The sequence below is a fragment of the Vulpes vulpes genome, chromosome 5 (assembly GCF_048418805.1).
Source record: "Vulpes vulpes isolate BD-2025 chromosome 5, VulVul3, whole genome shotgun sequence".
In the NCBI taxonomy this organism is placed as follows: domain Eukaryota; kingdom Metazoa; phylum Chordata; class Mammalia; order Carnivora; family Canidae; genus Vulpes; species Vulpes vulpes.
Window position 1 is genome coordinate 63,689,432 of NC_132784.1, and position 16,444 is coordinate 63,705,875.

General features: G+C 59.5%; 1 protein-coding gene across 2 annotated transcripts; it reads left to right on the forward strand.

Moving 5' to 3' along the window:
- The first annotated feature begins 12 nt into the window (after positions 1-12).
- On the forward strand, positions 13-15,114 carry PLCB3 (phospholipase C beta 3). 2 transcript variants are annotated; one of them, XM_072758302.1, is made up of 31 exons: positions 13-240; positions 2,699-2,776; positions 3,035-3,103; positions 3,191-3,331; positions 3,578-3,657; positions 3,739-3,792; positions 3,879-3,954; positions 4,039-4,139; positions 4,663-4,829; positions 4,917-5,063; positions 5,936-6,176; positions 6,323-6,407; positions 6,490-6,676; positions 7,438-7,643; positions 8,500-8,596; positions 8,678-8,762; positions 9,056-9,180; positions 9,502-9,656; positions 9,751-9,912; positions 10,547-10,646; positions 10,735-10,839; positions 11,053-11,144; positions 12,413-12,566; positions 12,653-12,712; positions 12,807-12,999; positions 13,466-13,607; positions 13,699-13,775; positions 13,856-13,945; positions 14,041-14,098; positions 14,341-14,427; positions 14,522-15,114. In XM_072758302.1, the coding sequence occupies exons 1-31, from the start codon at positions 142-144 to the stop codon at positions 14,723-14,725; spliced, it is 3,717 nt and encodes a 1,238-aa protein (XP_072614403.1). In that variant the 5' UTR covers positions 13-141; the 3' UTR covers positions 14,726-15,114. The 2 variants fall into 2 exon arrangements, with proteins under 2 accessions (XP_072614403.1, XP_025859743.2); XM_026003958.2 differs by having other exon boundaries at positions 18-240; positions 12,677-12,712.
- The last annotated feature ends 1,330 nt before the right edge of the window (positions 15,115-16,444 follow it).

Below are 16,444 nucleotides of genomic sequence, written 5' to 3' on the forward strand. Positions count from 1 at the left end.
TCTGGTCTGTCCCGGACAGACTGGCGGGCGGGCGCTGACGCCGCGGGGCCGGAGCGGGCCGCGCGGGAGCGCGCGGAGGGAGCGGCGGCGCCGTCGGTCCTCGTCGGGGCTCCGAGGGTCCCGACTCGCCCCCGGCCGGCCATGGCGGGCGCCAGGCCCGGCGTCCACGCGCTGCAGCTGGAGCCGCCCACCGTGGTGGAGACCCTGCGGCGCGGGAGTAAGTTCATCAAATGGGACGAGGTAAGCGCGGGGAGCCCCCGGTTCCACCCAGTTCCTGGGACTCCTTCGCTCGGGCTCAGACGCCGGGGACCCTCACCCGAGCCAGGCCTGGCCACGGCGCCCCCCCACCCCGAAGCCACTCTGGCTGTGCTCCGGAAACTTGAGTCCCCAATCGTGCCCGTGATGAAGACTCTGTCCCCCACGCCCGTGCGTTCGGCTCTGGAAAATTGGGCTTTCTACTCCGTGGCCCGGAGACTTCGAACCCCAGTGGATCCCGGCCCCCCCACCCCCTTTTTACACGTCCTTCCCACCCCTCCCTGCCTGACGGTCTAGTTCTGGTTCCCCCCAACCCTGGCCTGGTCCCCAGACCGCTGCCTGGCACTGGACTGTGCCTGAGGGATCCTGGACCCCAGTCGGGCTCAGCGCTCCCCCGTTCTTCCTCGTGCCCCAGCCCGAACATTGTTCTCCATTCATCACTTTTTCACCCTCTTCTTGCTGCACCCCTTTGCCCTGATTCAGGAGCCCATCCCAGCTCTCTGTTCAGGAGGGAGCACCAAGTGACCCCCTAGTGGAGGAGTCTTGGCCCCCACAAGTTCCTCCATCCCTGGAGAACTTTGTTCTCCATTTCTTAGCATCAGGGACTTTGAACCCCAATAAACCCTTGCCCCCCCCTTTCTACCTGCCCTGCCCCTGGGGCTTCCCAGATGCCCCGGCCTCCACCTGCGGCTCCCCGTCCCGTCCCGCACCCCACCCTCGTCTTTACACTGTCCCCTCCTCTGCCCCCTGGGCCCCTCCTTCCCCAGGAGGGCCTCCACCCGGCCTGCCTGAGGTTCCCCGCTGCTCCTTCCCAGTCAGGCCGGAGGCCTGGAAGACTCTGGGTTCCTTTCCGGCTGGGTGGGGCGGGCAGGCGTGGGAGCCGGGGGGAGGGGCTGGGGGCGTGGCCTGAGGCAGCAGGTGTGCCTTAGAGGGGTGCCTGGGAGCTCCAGAGACCGGGGAGACCCTTCTCTCCAGGCCTGCGTGCAGGGAAAAGTTTCTCCTTTTCTTTCCAGAGTGATAAACCCAAATAAGGAAGTGGAAACTGGGAGAGGGCCCTGGGGGTGGGGTGGGGGTTGCTGACTGAGACTTAGGGCTGAAGAGCAGGGGGCCTGGGCTGGTTTTGAAGGCCAGATACCCAGGGAGGGGTAGGGGAGGGTCCTGGGGTCAGTACCCATAGAACTCCCCCCTCTCGAGCCAAGCTGCGGGGCAGGACTGGGAATTCCAGAGGGGCTGAGGATGGGTGTCGGCACCATGAGGCCAGAAGGCGCAGGCACCCCCAAAGTTCCAAGGCCTCCTGGCCTTTGTAAAAAAAGAGATGGGTGGAGCTGGTGCAAACCCCAATTCTCCAGAAAAGGAAACTGAGTCTGGAGAGTGGAGACTAATCCCAGTCCCCACAGTGGGGTTGCAGCTAAGGCCAGGAGCTGGGAACCTCGCCGGGGTCCCGCTGCCTTCCTTCCCAGGCTTCCGGACTCTGGAGCCATACCGCCTGCGAGCAAATCCTAGCGCCTCATCTTGACCTTAGGCCAGCCACCTAACCTGCCTGAGCTCAGGCTCCTCATCTGTTAAATGGGAACAATAGTAGCACCTACTTCATCATGAGATCGTTAGCTCCTAGAGGGCCACTTGGCCCTGAGGACCGCCCCTCTCTGCCCCCCCATCCGCTGGTCCTGAGTCACACGGGTGGCCCTGGGAGCCTGCCAGCGACCAGAATCCGCCTCAAAATGGGGGTGGCCTACCCTTCCCTGCCCTCCTGCCAGCCATAGGGCTGTTTGAGGGAAGACAGAATTCACCATCCAGGCCCAAGGGCAGAGAGAGTCCCCTTCTGGGGAGATTCAGTCTGTATTCTGTAAGATGTGAGCTGCAGGACTGAAGCTCCAGTGGGGTGCAGGGTTGGGGGTCATGGGCTTTGAGACAGGCGTAAGGGCTGCTCTGAGGAACCCAAAAGCTGTAGAAGTCAGACTTCTGAACCCTCTGCTTTCATCCTGTAAATATTCTTGAGGGGGCTTAAGAGTGCTCTGACCACCAGGGAGCTGTCAAACCCTCTGAGGAAATTGAACCCAGGACTGGGGGCTGGGGAGGCCTCCCCAAGGAGGTGGGTCAGATTTCATGGGTTTGAGAAGGAAGGAGAGAAAGGCTATCCCAGCAAAGGAACAACAATGTAAAAGCTAGAGGAGGGGCAAGATAGTGGTCCGAGTGATGGAGCCCTAGGGTCAGACAGGTGAGACTGGGAGGGGCCCTGGGATCCCAGATGTCACTCCAGGGACAGTTGCGTGAGCTTTATCCCAAGGACTGTAGGGAACCTTCCATAAGGGACCTGTGGGCTGGATGAGGCTTCATCTTCATTCACTAGCAGAAACACTGGGGTGGAGGGCCTGAGGGGAGTCCAGGGCCCAAGCCTAGGCTACAGGCCTCACTCATCCCTGCCTTCCCGTCCCGTCCCCAGGAGACCTCCAGTCGGAACCTGGTAACCCTGCGTGTAGATTCCAACGGCTTCTTTCTATACTGGACTGGACCCAACATGGTGAGGGTGGGCACTGGTACAGCTTGCTCAAGTCTAGGGGCCCTGGCCCAGACCCCCAAACCCCTCCTACCCGCCCAGGAGGGTGGGGCCCAGCTGCTGGCTGACCTCTCCCATGACTTCCTGGACAGGAAGTGCTAAGGGTGGGGGCTAAGGCTGGGGCTATAGGAGGTGGGGGGACCCTGGGTGGAGATCTTGGGGGCCTTGCCTGGCTCTTGCCTCATAGCCTCTCAGACCTACCCTGGTGTCTGGTTTCCCCAGGAGGTGGACACACTGGACATTAGTTCCATCAGGGACACGCGAACAGGTCGTTACTCCCGCCTGCCAAAGGTGAGCAAGGGGGCCTGAGCTGAGGATGGCCGTGAGGCCTTGAGGGATGGAGACGCCTCTCTTTACCCTTGGCTTTCAACTACTCAGGACCCCAAGATCCGGGAGGTGCTGGGCTTTGGGGGCCCTGATACCCGGCTAGAGGAGAAGTTGATGACGGTGGTGGCCGGGCCAGACCCGGTGAATACAACATTCTTGAACTTCATGGCTGTGCAGGATGACACAGCCAAGGTGAGCTAGGGCCCAAGGGTTGGGCCTAGGGAGCCACCACCTCACTTGCCGAGTCAGCCATCACTTAGCGTCTGTTGTGCACCAGGCTGTTCTCTGCCCCTATTTCTAACCATCCTCTGACAAAGCAGAATTTAAGCACTCACTGTGGATCATACCCGATTCTGAGTGTGGGCTGGGGCTGGGCCAACCTCTCTGTTCCCCATTCACCCCCCACCCCCACCCTCACCCAGTCTCGTGACCCCTCAGGTCTGGGCCGAGGAGCTGTTCAAGCTGGCTATGAACATCCTGGCTCAGAACGCCTCCAGGAATACCTTCCTGCGGAAAGCGTGAGTCCTCGGCCTGCCTACGGGGTATTGGGGGTTCAGGTGGCCATGCCCAGCATGTGACCCTTCTGCCTGCCTCCCCAGATACACCAAGCTGAAGCTGCAGGTGAACCAGGATGGACGGATCCCGGTTAAGAAGTGAGTATTCTTTCCTTCAGCACCTTCTCCTGCTCCCACCTTGGTGACCTTCACCCCCATGACTCTGACCCCTCTCACTTGCTCAGTATCCTGAAGATGTTTTCAGCAGATAAAAAGCGAGTGGAGACCGCACTAGAATCCTGTGGCCTCAATTTCAACCGGGTGAGGAGGCAGGGGCAAAATAGGGTATCTGGTCTTTTGGGGCTGGCTGCCCCTGGGTTCTCACCCGACATGTCTGACCCCCAGAGTGAATCCATCCGGCCCGATGAGTTTTCCTTGGAAATCTTTGAGCGGTTCCTGAATAAGTTGTGTCTGCGGCCGGACATTGACAAGATCCTGCTAGAGATGTGAGCGGGGCTGGGCCCACCTCCTAGCGCCTGGTGCTCTCTGGCCTCTACTGGCATTCCTTCTAGCACAGTGAGGGGAAGCAGAACTATTGAGGGTCCCAGTGTGCTGGGGCTGGGGTTGGGGTTGGGTCTGTGCTGGGAACTGCTCTGTGCTGGGCCTTTGCCGGGGTTACTTTCATCAGCCTATGCACGGGTGGGGGACCGAGCAGCTTCAATGGACTGTGAGACTTGCCTAAGCTCATATAGCAAGTGACCACTGGAGCTGAGGTTGGGTCTAGGGTCTGGAAGCAGGCATAGCAGGCCAAACACTTGGTGGCTTCCAAAGCCCTTGTTAATGGCAATGCCAGCACCTTAGGAGAGTGGTTAGGAGAGAGGATGGGAAAACAGGCCCAGAGTGGGCAGCCATTCGCTCAAGTCCCAATCAGCAGGTGCTAGAGCCTGGCCCAGATCTTCTGACTCCCGCTGCCAGGGTAAGCAGGAGCTGTTGAGGCTGCAGCCTCGCTCAGCTTTATACCCCTTCTAGAGGTGCTAAGGGCAAGCCATACCTGACGCTGGAGCAGCTCATGGACTTCATCAACCAGAAGCAACGGGACCCGAGGCTCAACGAAGTGCTGTACCCACCCCTGCGGCCCTCCCAGGCTCGGCTGCTCATTGAAAAGTATGAGCCCAACCAGCAGTTCCTGGAGCGAGGTGAGCCAGTGTGGATGGAGCCAGTTGGAGCTGCAGGGGTGGCAGCAGGAGCCCTAGCTGAGCCTGCTGACCTCACCCGTCCCCCAGATCAGATGTCCATGGAGGGCTTCAGCCGCTACCTGGGAGGTGAAGAGAATGGGATCCTGCCCCTGGAGGCCCTGGATCTGAGCGCTGACATGACCCAGCCACTCAGTGCCTATTTCATCAACTCCTCACACAACACCTATCTCACAGGTGAGTGAGCCATCCTTGGGCAGTGGCCTCTGTGACCTCTGTCCTCCACCCTTTCCATGGCCTCCCTCCTTTTGGGGTGGCCAGTGAGAGGGATGCAGGTGGGGAACAGGCATCCTGCACCGACGGGGTTGGCAGGGGGAGCAGGGCTTCTCTGCATGGGCGCATATCCTGGGTGGTCTGGAAGGCTTCCCTGGGGAAGGGCTGAGGCCTTCGCTGGCTGGCCTATGATGAAGGAACACAAGACTCCTTGGTGTTCTTCAGCTGGAAGGAGGCCGGAGGCAGGGTGGGTGCTGGGGCAGGTAGAGGTGAGAGAGGGAGTGAGAGAAGGAGGCAGGGCTACACCAGGGTGCTGAAGGGATTTGGATTTATCCTAAGTGGATGGGAAAGACTTTTTGGAGGGTGTTAATCAGGGGAGGTGGTGAGACATGGTCAGTTTTGGGAAGAATGACAGCCAGGAGCTCTGCTGAGATTGGATGGGAGGCAGGCAGGGGCCCGCCATCCCTGGGCCAGAGGTGATGGAGGCTATAGCTGGGGGGGGCAGGAGGGGCAGGTGTTTATCTGTCAGAGGGTGAGTCCTGGAGGAGGAACCAGTCAGCCAGCACTGCTGGATGCTGACTCTGCCCAGTTTGGACGGGGGCCAGGGGCTGGGGGGCAGGACATGGGCCCTGCCCTGGGGGATCTCAGGAGAGACAGCGCTGGTTCCACAGTGAATTAAGGAGCAATCAAGCGCTGGCCTGGCAGCATGCCAGGGCTGGGCTGGGCTGCCATGGGGGGCTGTGCATCTCCAGCATGGCTGGTTGGGCACAGGCCTGGGGAGGAGGGTGAGGAGCCGGGCTGGCCAGGCAGCTGTGGTGACAGAGCCTCGCTGCTAGCGGGGCAGCTGGCTGGGACCTCGTCGGTGGAGATGTACCGGCAGGCGCTGCTGTGGGGCTGCCGCTGTGTGGAGCTGGATGTGTGGAAAGGGCGGCCGCCTGAGGAGGAGCCCTTCATCACCCACGGCTTCACCATGACCACTGAGGTGCCGCTGAGGGATGTGCTCGAGGCCATTGCAGAAACCGCCTTCAAGACCTCTCCCTATCCAGTCATCCTCTCCTTCGAGAATCACGTAGACTCGTGAGTGGGCCCCTGAACCTGTGCGATCGGGCCAAAGGGAAGTGTTGGACCGTTCCTGTGACCTCTGACCCTGAAGGCCTTTGATCTACCCTGGGGACATTGGCTTCACCGCCAGGGACCTCTGACCTTTGATCTTGGCCCCACAGAGCGAAGCAGCAGGCCAAGATGGCCGAGTACTGCCGTTCCATCTTTGGGGACGCGCTGCTCATCGACCCATTGGACAAGTACCCGGTATGAGGGCTTGGAGCTGTGGCAGGGCATGGGGGCGGTGGTGAGGGCACCCCAGCAGGTGCTCACCTGTCCATACCCACAGCTGGCCCCAGGTGTCCCCCTGCCCAGCCCCCAGGACCTGATGGGCCGCATCCTGGTGAAGAACAAGAAGCGACACCAGCCCAGCACTGGTGTCCCCAACAGCTCTGTGCGCAAGCGGCCGCTGGAGCAGAGCAACTCGGCCCTGAGTGAGAGCTCTGCCGCCACTGACCCCTCCTCACCTCAGCTTGGTATGGCCCCTGCCCAGCCTTCAGCCCTGATCCTGACCCTGAACTCTCCCCTCACAGGGCCCTACCTCCCTGGTGACCCTCCTTCTGCTCCCAACTTGACGCTCCCTCCTCACCAAGCCCCTCAGCTGAGGATGGGACCTCTGACCCCTGACCGTGGCACTACCCCCCAACTGGATTTGGTTCTCTCTAATTCCTGATCCCTCGACCTCAGCCTCCCACCCCTCACAAAGCCCTCTCCACCAGATTATAACTGAATTCTAACTTCTGACCTCAGTGAACCACATACATCCTCATGCTTTGGTTGTGACCCTCAGACCTCTGACCCTTGTCCTGTGACCTCCACTGAGTCTATCTACCCATTGGGTTATAATTTTAGTTAACTCTCTGACCTCTCACTTCATGAAGCCTCCTCATTGGGTGTGGCTCTGATGGATGCCTAACTTCGAACCCCGTGTCATCTTTTACCTCCCACTGCCAAGGCCATTGTACCCCAGGCCCTGGCTTCTCGCCCTTCTGAGCCACCCTGCCTACCTCTCTAATGGCTAGAACTCTGGGTCCTGCCCCTTGAGCCCTGACCCCCATACTCCTGGCTTTAATCCCATCCAACTCCTGACCTCTGTTCTCTCCCCCAGCCACACTGTCCTGAGATTACCCCTTGACCTCTCACACCGAGTCGCCTCTGTGCACACTGGCCACGATCCCTCCTGACTTCCTGAGTGTTTGTGTTTGTCCTGACCCCCCTGTGGTGCTCTCCTCTGCAGGGTCCCCCAGCTCTGAGAGCTGCCCAGGCCTGAGCAATGGGGAAGAGGTGGGCCTGGAGAAGCCTAGCCTGGAGCCTCAGAAGTCTCTGGGCGAGGATGGGCTCCCACGGGGCCCCAACACTCTTGGATCTGCTGACCGTGAGGATGAGGAAGAAGAGGAGGAAGAGGAGGAACAGGCAGATCCTAAAAAGCCAACCTCAGATGAGGTTAGCCCCAAAGGCGGGAAGAGGTAGAGGGAGCACGTACTCATTACCCCAGCATTTGCTGAGCACATACTGTGTGCCAGGCACAGTGTTGTGTACTGGGTCTAGTCACATTCAGTGTTATCCCTGCTCTTCTGGAGTCTGTAGGGTGTGTGTATATGGACGGGGGGGAGAAGGGGTCTTAGGTAAACAGGCATGGGAGCAAGTGAACTTATGCTTGTGACTGGGCTAGGGAGGGGTGAATTAGGATGTGGAATTGGAGGGAAGAGGGGGGGACTGACCTGGGCAGGGAGGTTGGGCGATTGGACCTGAGCAAGAGGGACCCCATGTGCAAAGGCCCTGTGGCAGGACTGGAAGGTACCTGAAGGGGCAGTATCAGGCAAAGGAGTGTTGAGTTCTGAGGAGTGGAGGTGACAGAAATGTGAGGTCAAATTTAGGAGGGCCCAGCATGAGGAAGGGCGTGGGGAGGGGTGGCCAAGCTCAGCATGGCAGGCGTGGAATTCAAGGCTCCTGGTGGGCCACCGGAGAGGAGATGGCAATGTAGTATTTGGAGATAATGGCTCATCTGCCTGGGAATAGTTGAGTCCCTGGGGTTGGGTGAGGAGTTCTAGCTTCCAGGGATCAGGGAGGCAGGAGGCAAAAGAGGAAGGTGGGGTCCAGGGCAAGGCCCCAGAGGGAAGTCCTTGGGGCAGATGGGGCCAGGACTGTGGGCCACTGGGCATTGTGATTGAGAGGTAGGCAGAGGGTCAGCACCTCCTTCCTGAGTGGGGGGGGGGGGGGGCAAGTGAGGGAACTTCCAGCTGATGTTTGGCGGATGTTACTTTCATGGCCCTGCTGACCCTTTGTTTGGGGGCCACAGGGCACTGCCAGCAGTGAGGTCAATGCCACTGAGGAAATGTCAACACTGGTCAACTACATTGAGCCTGTCAAGTTCAAGTCCTTTGAGGCTGCTCGAAGTGAGTGGGGAAGGAGATGGTGGGAATAGGAGCCAGCCCAGCTTTTCCAGACCTGACTCCTTCCTGTTCCTCACCCTGCAGAAAGGAACAAATGCTATGAGATGTCATCCTTTGTCGAAACCAAGGCCATGGAGCAACTGACCAAGAGCCCCATGGAGTTTGTGGAGTATCTTTCCACATTGCCAGGGCTGGCAGACCAGGGTGGGGGTGCTCAGAGACTGGCTCAGATGTTCTGAGCCCACTTATGCCACCTGTACAGGGTCCTGACGCTCTAGCACTCTGGTCTGGGTTTGGGGTTAGCCTGGGAAACCGCACAGGGCCCCGGCCAAGAGGCGGGGGCCAGAAGGGCATCTTGAGCAAAGGCCGGGAAGTGGGTTGACAGGAACCGAGGATGGGCCTGGAGTGCTGCCCGGGGGGCGGGGACCGGTAAATGGCATGGCCCCTGACTGCCAACCTCAGATACAATAAACAGCAGCTCAGCCGCATCTACCCTAAGGGTACCCGCGTGGACTCGTCCAACTACATGCCCCAGCTCTTTTGGAACGTGGGCTGCCAGCTTGTTGCGCTCAACTTCCAGACCCTGGGTAAGAGCACTGGCCTGCCTCAACTCCCTGGACTCCTCCAGCCTCCCTGACTCCTCTGCTCTGTGATCCTGCTAATGTTGTCCAAAGGGACCTCTGTATCTAATCCCAGATCTCCACCCAACCAGGACTTTGGCAAATCTCCACTCCTGGCCTTGGCTGACCCCAGACCTTTTCCCTGTTTGATCTTTCCCGAGTCTGGACTGCTGAGCCCATCTGATCTGACCCAATGCTCCCTGGTCTTCCCTCTGCACTGAACCATCCTTCTGACTCCTCACCTTATTGGCTTTTCTGGCCCTTTGCCTTCCCGGTATCCCCCCCCAGATGTGGCAATGCAGCTCAACGCAGGCGTGTTCGAGTACAATGGGCGCAGTGGCTATCTGCTCAAACCTGAGTTTATGCGGCGGCCAGACAAGTCCTTCGATCCTTTCACCGAAGTTATTGTGGATGGCATTGTGGCCAATGCCTTGCGGGTCAAGGTGGGGCCACGGGGGGCTCTGGCAGGCTGTCCTAGGAGTGGGACACGTGGCAGTCACCTTACCCTCCTGCTCCTGCCCTGCCCGCCCCCACCAGGTGATCTCGGGGCAGTTCCTATCTGACAGGAAGGTGGGCATCTATGTGGAGGTGGACATGTTTGGCCTCCCCGTTGACACGCGGCGCAAGTACCGTACTCGGACCTCTCAAGGGAACTCATTCAACCCTGTGTGGGATGAGGAACCTTTTGACTTCCCCAAGGTGAGCTTGGCGCCTGCACCTGCCCTGCCAGGCTCTCTCGGTCGGGGGAGGAGGAAGCAGGCACAATGGTAGTGCTCGCGGGTTGGAAGGCAGGGGGCCCCGGGGGACCTCAAGCCTGGGTCTGTCAAGCCCATGTAGGCCCTGCATGTGCCAGAGTCAGGCTCAGGCTCCTTGCCCTCTGCAGGCTTGCAGAAGAGAATGAGAGTGAGGAGGGGGTGCAGCCCGCCCTGCCTTCTAGGCAGGAAGGACTTGTCTGGGATCACAGCCAAAAGCACCCACCAGCTCTTCCCTGCCTCCCAAAAGGACTGGACCCTGCTGGGGTGGCTGTGGCCTCAGGCACAGACCCTGGCTCACAGTACAGTTTCTAACTTGGCAGTGACCAGGCCTGTCCCATCATAGTGGTGCCTGCAGGGGTCTGCCTGTTTTCTCCGCTGCTCACCATCCATTTGGCCAGGCCATGGAGGTGTGGGTCTGCCACTGGCTCAGCAGCAATATTGACTGATGGGCAGTCATGAGGTCAGCTTGTCTGAGGGTCCACTGGAGTGTTGGCCTTAGCAGCTGTGGTCAGTTGTGGCTCGGTGGACACAGTGGCTGTGGGTCAGCTGCATAGCTCAGTACCAGTCTGGGCCCTCAGGTGGTGCTACCCACACTGGCTTCGCTGCGCATCGCGGCCTTTGAGGAAGGCGGCAAGTTTGTGGGGCATCGGATTCTGCCCGTCTCTGCCATCCGCTCAGGTGAGGCCGTCTGGGCTCTGGCAAGCACAGGGGCAGTGTGTGGGAGGACCTAGCCGGGCTCAGCCACCTTGCTCTCTGGTCCTCACAGGGTACCACTACATCTGTCTGCGGAACGAGGCCAACCAGCCACTTTGCCTGCCAGCCCTGCTCATCTACACTGAAGCCTCCGACTATATTCCTGATGACCACCAGGGTGAGCTGGGGGAGCAGGGGGACGCAGGCCGGGCGGGGTAGGGGACAGGGGTGCAAACAGGGTCTGGCAGTGGTTCAGCCAGATGGCCCCGATGGAGGGTGGTAAACAGACCAGAGAGCAGGTTCTGTGGTCTCTCCATGAAACCAGAACAATGGGGAAGGTGTGGCCTTGGGGGTTGTGTCTCTGAAACCCTTGCCTTCTGCCCCCATCTAGACTACGCAGAGGCCCTGATCAACCCCATCAAGCATGTCAGCCTGATGGACCAGAGGGCCAAGCAGTTGGCCGCCCTCATTGGGGAGAGTGAGGTGAGCCAGGGCAGGTCAGGAATGGGAGGCAACAGGCTCAGGCTGACCTGGACCCTAGGGACTTCCGGGAAGGGGTGTGGTGTGGTGGGCAAGTTGGTGGAGGGCAGTGAGGGCTGATCTCTGGGCCAGGGCCTGGTGGAGCACCCTGCAGCTTTCTCCTTGCCCCTCTCATTCCAGGCCTGGCTGGTGGTCTGGCTCCTCTCCCCGAGGAGGGCTGTTTACTGCCTTACTATAGGTGCCAACTTGATGCATTTACTCACACCCTCTACCTGGGGGTTGGTTCCTCTTTCTGGCTTCTGTCATCCAGACCAGATAATAAAGCCAAGTGAATTCTGAATGCCAGGTCTCCGCCTGGCTCTTTTCACCCACTTAACTCACATAATCCCCTGCACCACCTGAGTCTGGTCCTGCCACCTCAGTGTAGAGGTGGGAACACTGAGGCTCTCTACCCGAGGGCCTCCAACCCTGAGCTCTGCCTCCAGCACCGGCCCTTCCGCTGGTGTGGGGCTTCTGGCCTCTCTGATTCTGACTCAGTGGGCTCAGCAGCCTTGGGTTACTGTCCACATTTTAAGGAGGTGGAAACTACCCGTTCTGCATGTGAGAGCCTTTTGGGACAGACCCAGGCTGGCATTTCCCCAGCTGCAACAGGGTCAGGGTCAAAACTGAAACCCAGGGTTCGGCTGCCTCACCAGAGCAGTTAGAAGCCAAAGAAGTTTTTAAAACATGGGGTCTTGGGAGCCATGAGATGGGTAGTGGCTTCTGTGGGGAGGGGTCAGGAGCAGAGGCTTGCCTGCACATCCAGACCTGGTCCCATGGGGCCTGTGAGAGGCAGAGAGAGAGAGGCTGCATGGAGCTGTTAGCAGGAGAGGCTGGTGCCCACTCTGCGGTCACTTCCTTCGATGATTTAATCAGGAGCCAAGCAACAAGGAAGATGAGCAGCTGTGGGCAAGGGCGGAGGGGACTCCTAGAGGGGAGGAAATTTGGGGTGGGGCCAAGGCTTTCCTGAATAATCTAGAAGTTCCTGAGCACATGCAACGGGGTGTGGCATCCTAGAGACACAGTCTCCTATTACCTTTCCCACACCCCACATGGAAAAGGAGTTTAGAAATGCTTATTTTAGTCCTCTTATTTCTCTTGAAGTTGTTCCAACAGCCTAGTATCATAGACGAGGAGCCCAGGCCAAACGGGCCAAGGGAAGCCAACCAGGGGCACTGGGGAGCCCCGGGAGGTTAGAACAGCATTTTTGAAAGAGGCTTCTGCTTTCTCAGGCTCAGGCCAGCCCAGAGACATGCCAGGAGACTCCGTCTCAGCAGCCGGGGTCCCAGCTGACCCCAAACCCTACACCTAGCCCGCTGGACACACCCCCGCGCCGGCCCCCAGGCCCTGCCACAGCCCCTACCAGCCCCTCCCTCAGCAGCCCAGGTAAGGGGCGGCCCAGGTCTGAGGGGTGATGGGGTGCAGGGTGGGGGGATTGCCATCATATTCTACACTCCCTGGGCCCCTCACAGTCCTGCCTCCGCTTTCCTCCCCAGGGCAGCGGGATGACCTCATCGCCAGCCTCCTCTCAGGTGCGGGGCAGGGCTGTTTTGCAGGGAGTGGGGCAACCCCCCCCCAGGCCTGTGCCTGCCCCAGCCCCGCTCACCTTTGCCCCATTGCTCACAGAGGTGGCCCCAATCCCGCTGGAGGAGCTCCGAGGCCATAAGGCCCTGATGAAGCTCCAGAACCGGCAAGAACGAGAGCTGCGGGAGCTACATAAGAAGCACCAGCGGAAGGCCGTCGCCCTCACCCGCCGGCTGCTTGAGGGCCTGGCTCAGGCCCGGGTGGAGAGCAGGTGCCGGCATCGGCCAGGTGTCCTGTGAGTGTCACACCTGCCTGCAGGTGGGGCAGGGTGCGCTGGTGTGAATATGAGGGTTCGTGCACAGTGAGGGGGCGATTCACCAGGGGACTGGGAGCATGGCAGGATGGCCAAGGGAGCTGCTCCTTGACCCCCAGAGAGTCAAGGTTTGGTGTGAGGAGGATCAAGGAGTCTTCCCACACTGGATCCCATCCTCTCTTCCTGGGAGCCAGGCCTCTTTCAAAGTCCCCCTGAGAGTGTGTATTTCCAGAGAACCTTGCCCATGCAGGCTCCCAGCATTTGCATGGACTTAATGGGCCTCGTTGGCATAATAGACCCCGCCCACCCCCTGGCATCTCCCCCCTACCCCCACCCCGCCAAGCTGGTATCTACCACTGCCTATTGGGATATGCCCTGCCCATCATTCCCCTCCTGGCCCAGGTCCATGTGATGACCTGAGGATCACTCAGAGGGGTTCTTCCTACAGAGGCGGGGAGAACGAAAAGGAAGAGGGAGAGGAGGTAAAGCGGTATCAGGAGTTCCAGAAGAGACAGGTGCAGAGTCTGTTGGAGCTACGGGAGGCTCAGGTGGATACAGAGGCCGAGCGGAGGCTGGAGCACCTGAGACAGGTGAGGTGGACATGTAGCAGCAAGAGAGAGTCTGCCTCTGGGACAGACCGGGCATCAGCCTGTGTCACCTGCTGGCCACCTGTGTCTGCAGGCTCAGCAGCGGCTCAGGGAAGTTGTCCTGGATGCTCACACAACTCAGTTCAAGAAGCTGAAGGAGATGAATGAGAGGTGACTGCCTGGTGCTGGGAGGAGAGGAGAGCCCCCAGATCTGCCACTGACCCTCTCTCCGCCCCTACTGGCTCTTCCAGGGAGAAGAAGGAATTGCAGAAGATTCTAGACAGGAAGCGTCACAACAGTATCTCAGAGGCCAAGACTAGGGAGAAACATAAGAAGGAGGCGTAAGGGCCCTGGGGCCAGGAGCTGCTGGGGGGCCAGGAGCTGCAGGGTGGGGCGGAGGGGGGAGCAGGTACTGAGCCCCCTCTGCTCACTGCAGGGAACTGACAGAGATTAACCGTCGGCACATCACTGAGTCGGTCAACTCCATCCGTCGGGTGAGTGAGGCTCAGATGCCACCCTAGCCCTCGCCCACCCCTCTCTTCCTTCAGTCATTAGAAACTTGTCTCCTTGGTGCCTGGCCTCTTGCTATGTTCCCCTAGAGGGGCTTCTAGACCTTTTGCCATAAGGGTCATTTCAGAACCCTGGCCCCACAGCCCTGGGAGCCTACACCTGCCTGACTCGCTTGCGCCCCCTTGGCTGAGCCCAGTCCTTGACCCCGCCCCTGCCCCCTCTGCAGCTGGAGGAGGCCCAGAAGCAGCGGCAGGAACGCCTGGTGGCTGGGCAGCAGCAGGTCCTACAGCAGCTGGCTGAAGAGGAGCCCAAGGTGAGGTCATGGGTGAGGCAGGCAACAGGCGGGCAGGGTGCCGGGTGGCCCAGTCTCGCTTGTCCTACTCCTCCTCCTCCTCCTCCTCCCTAAGCTGCTGGCCCAGCTGGCCAAGGAGTGTCAGGAGCATCGGGCAAGGCTGCCCCAGGAGATCCGCCAGAGCCTGCTGGGCGAGACACCGGAGGGGCTGGGGGACAGGCACCTGGTGGCCTGTGCCAGCAACGGTCACGCACCTGGGAGCAGCGGGCACCTGTCTGGCGCTGACTCAGAGAGCCAAGAGGAGAATACGAAGCTCTGAACTGGCTGAGCAAGAGGTGGCCACAGGATGGGTGCTGGGAGGGCAGGAAGCTAAGACACTAATGCTTTTTTTTTTTTTTTAACTTTTTATCTTTAGAAATTTTATTTTTTTAAACTGGGGCAAGCACCCCACACTAACTCCCTCCCTTCACCCTCCTGGGGCCAGGAGTCCCCAGGCCCTCCTTCCCGTCTTTGGTCCTGAGAAAGGCACTGGGCCACTGTGGGCCAGGCTTTTGCCCCCATGAGACCCCTGCCCCAGAGTGGGAGCTCTCTCCCTCACTTCCCCAGGGAACACTGGCAGAGATTTTGAGCTCTGGGAAGTAGGGGGGTCACATGCTTTCTCTATCCTTTGGAAATTTTTTTTATATGAATAAAAGTGGATTTCAGGGACCCTGTGTGCAGTGTGGTTGGGGGGGGGGCAGCAGTTCTGTGGGGGACCCTGGACCCGGCTTGCCACCCTCCTGGGGCTTTGGTTTTCTCATCTATAAAATGGGCTGGTGGGCACTGTGGGGTTGAGGTCAGGCCCCCAGCAAAGGAATGCTGGGTTTCATCCTTGAGACCTCCTTGCCTGCATCTTGCAGATCTTCCCAATGACATGCTATCGGAGTCCCTGTGGCCTCCCCTAGGCTTTCCTGCCTTTATGCCCTCCAACCATGGCTCATCCTTCTTGCCACATACCCCGCTTCCATTACTTTTCTCCCTCCTGGGCTCTTCTTGTTCTCCCTTCAGAGGCTCAGGCCTCTGCTTCAGGAAGCCTTCCCTGCCCCCCCTTCCTGTCGCCTGATATGACCCAAGAACCCAACATCTTCCGCTGAGGCTGCCCTGGGCCCCTCACAGGCAGTTGACTCTAATCAGGGATGGACCTGGTCAACTCAGAACCTGCCCAACATCAGGGGACCTGGGCTCTTGGTGATACTATAGGTGGGGAATGGGTGAGAAGGGAAGCTGACAGTCACAGACGCTCACAGGGTCTGGGAGAACCAGAATCCCCCTCATCCCTATGAGGGAGATGTTATGCCTGTTTTACAGACGAGGAAACTGAGGCCCAGAGCAGAAGTCACGTGTGGGGGCCACAGCTAAGTCAAGATGTCCTGAGCTGGAGGCAGGGCGGGCCTGGACCCTCTATGACAGACTCTCTTCAGCCAGCAAGGGAGCACCTGCTCCATGCTTCTCCCTCCTGCTGCAGGACAGCGAGTGGCAGAGACCCCACAGCGAGTGGCAGAGACCCCACAGCGAGGATGCGAGGATGCGAGGATGCGAGGATGCAGTGCGGCTAGGTTCTGAGGCAGGGTCAGGCTGGCATTTCTTCAAGGCCTCTCCCAGCTTCCTGGCGCTTCCCAGGCTGACTGCCTCCCTCCTCCAGAGGAAGGCAGCCGCTTATCTGGGCTTATCTCCTGTCAATCAAGTGTTCTCTTTGTTTTTGTTATAGCCTCAGGCAAACAGGGTGTGGATATGACTGAGAAAGGGCTTCAGAGCAGGTCCTTCCCAGGGCTGGGGGCCTCTCCTCTTTGCCCTGCTCCCTGGGGGTTAATACCAATGCCTAGGCCCTCCCTGTTTCTGTGGTCAGGCCTGGTCCTGTCCCCAGAGGGGCCTACTCAATTCCGATTCCGTGGCCAGGCCCCTTGGCTAAGACCTATATTCCTGATGTGGCTTACCTCTACCTACAGAAACAGTCCAGATCAGTCCCTGGGTCCTTAGCCCCCTCATAATCCTGGCCTCC

Bases quoted from the DNA above. Each gene is read 5' to 3' on its own strand.
- PLCB3 (XM_072758302.1), top strand. From the start codon at position 142: ATGGCGGGCGCCAGGCCCGGCGTCCACGCGCTGCAGCTGGAGCCGCCC. The intron at 6,177-6,322 runs GTGAGTGGGCCC...TTGGCCCCACAG, and splicing joins TTCGAGAATCACGTAGACTC to AGCGAAGCAGCAGGCCAAGA. The intron at 9,913-10,546 runs GTGAGCTTGGCG...CTGGGCCCTCAG, and splicing joins AACCTTTTGACTTCCCCAAG to GTGGTGCTACCCACACTGGC.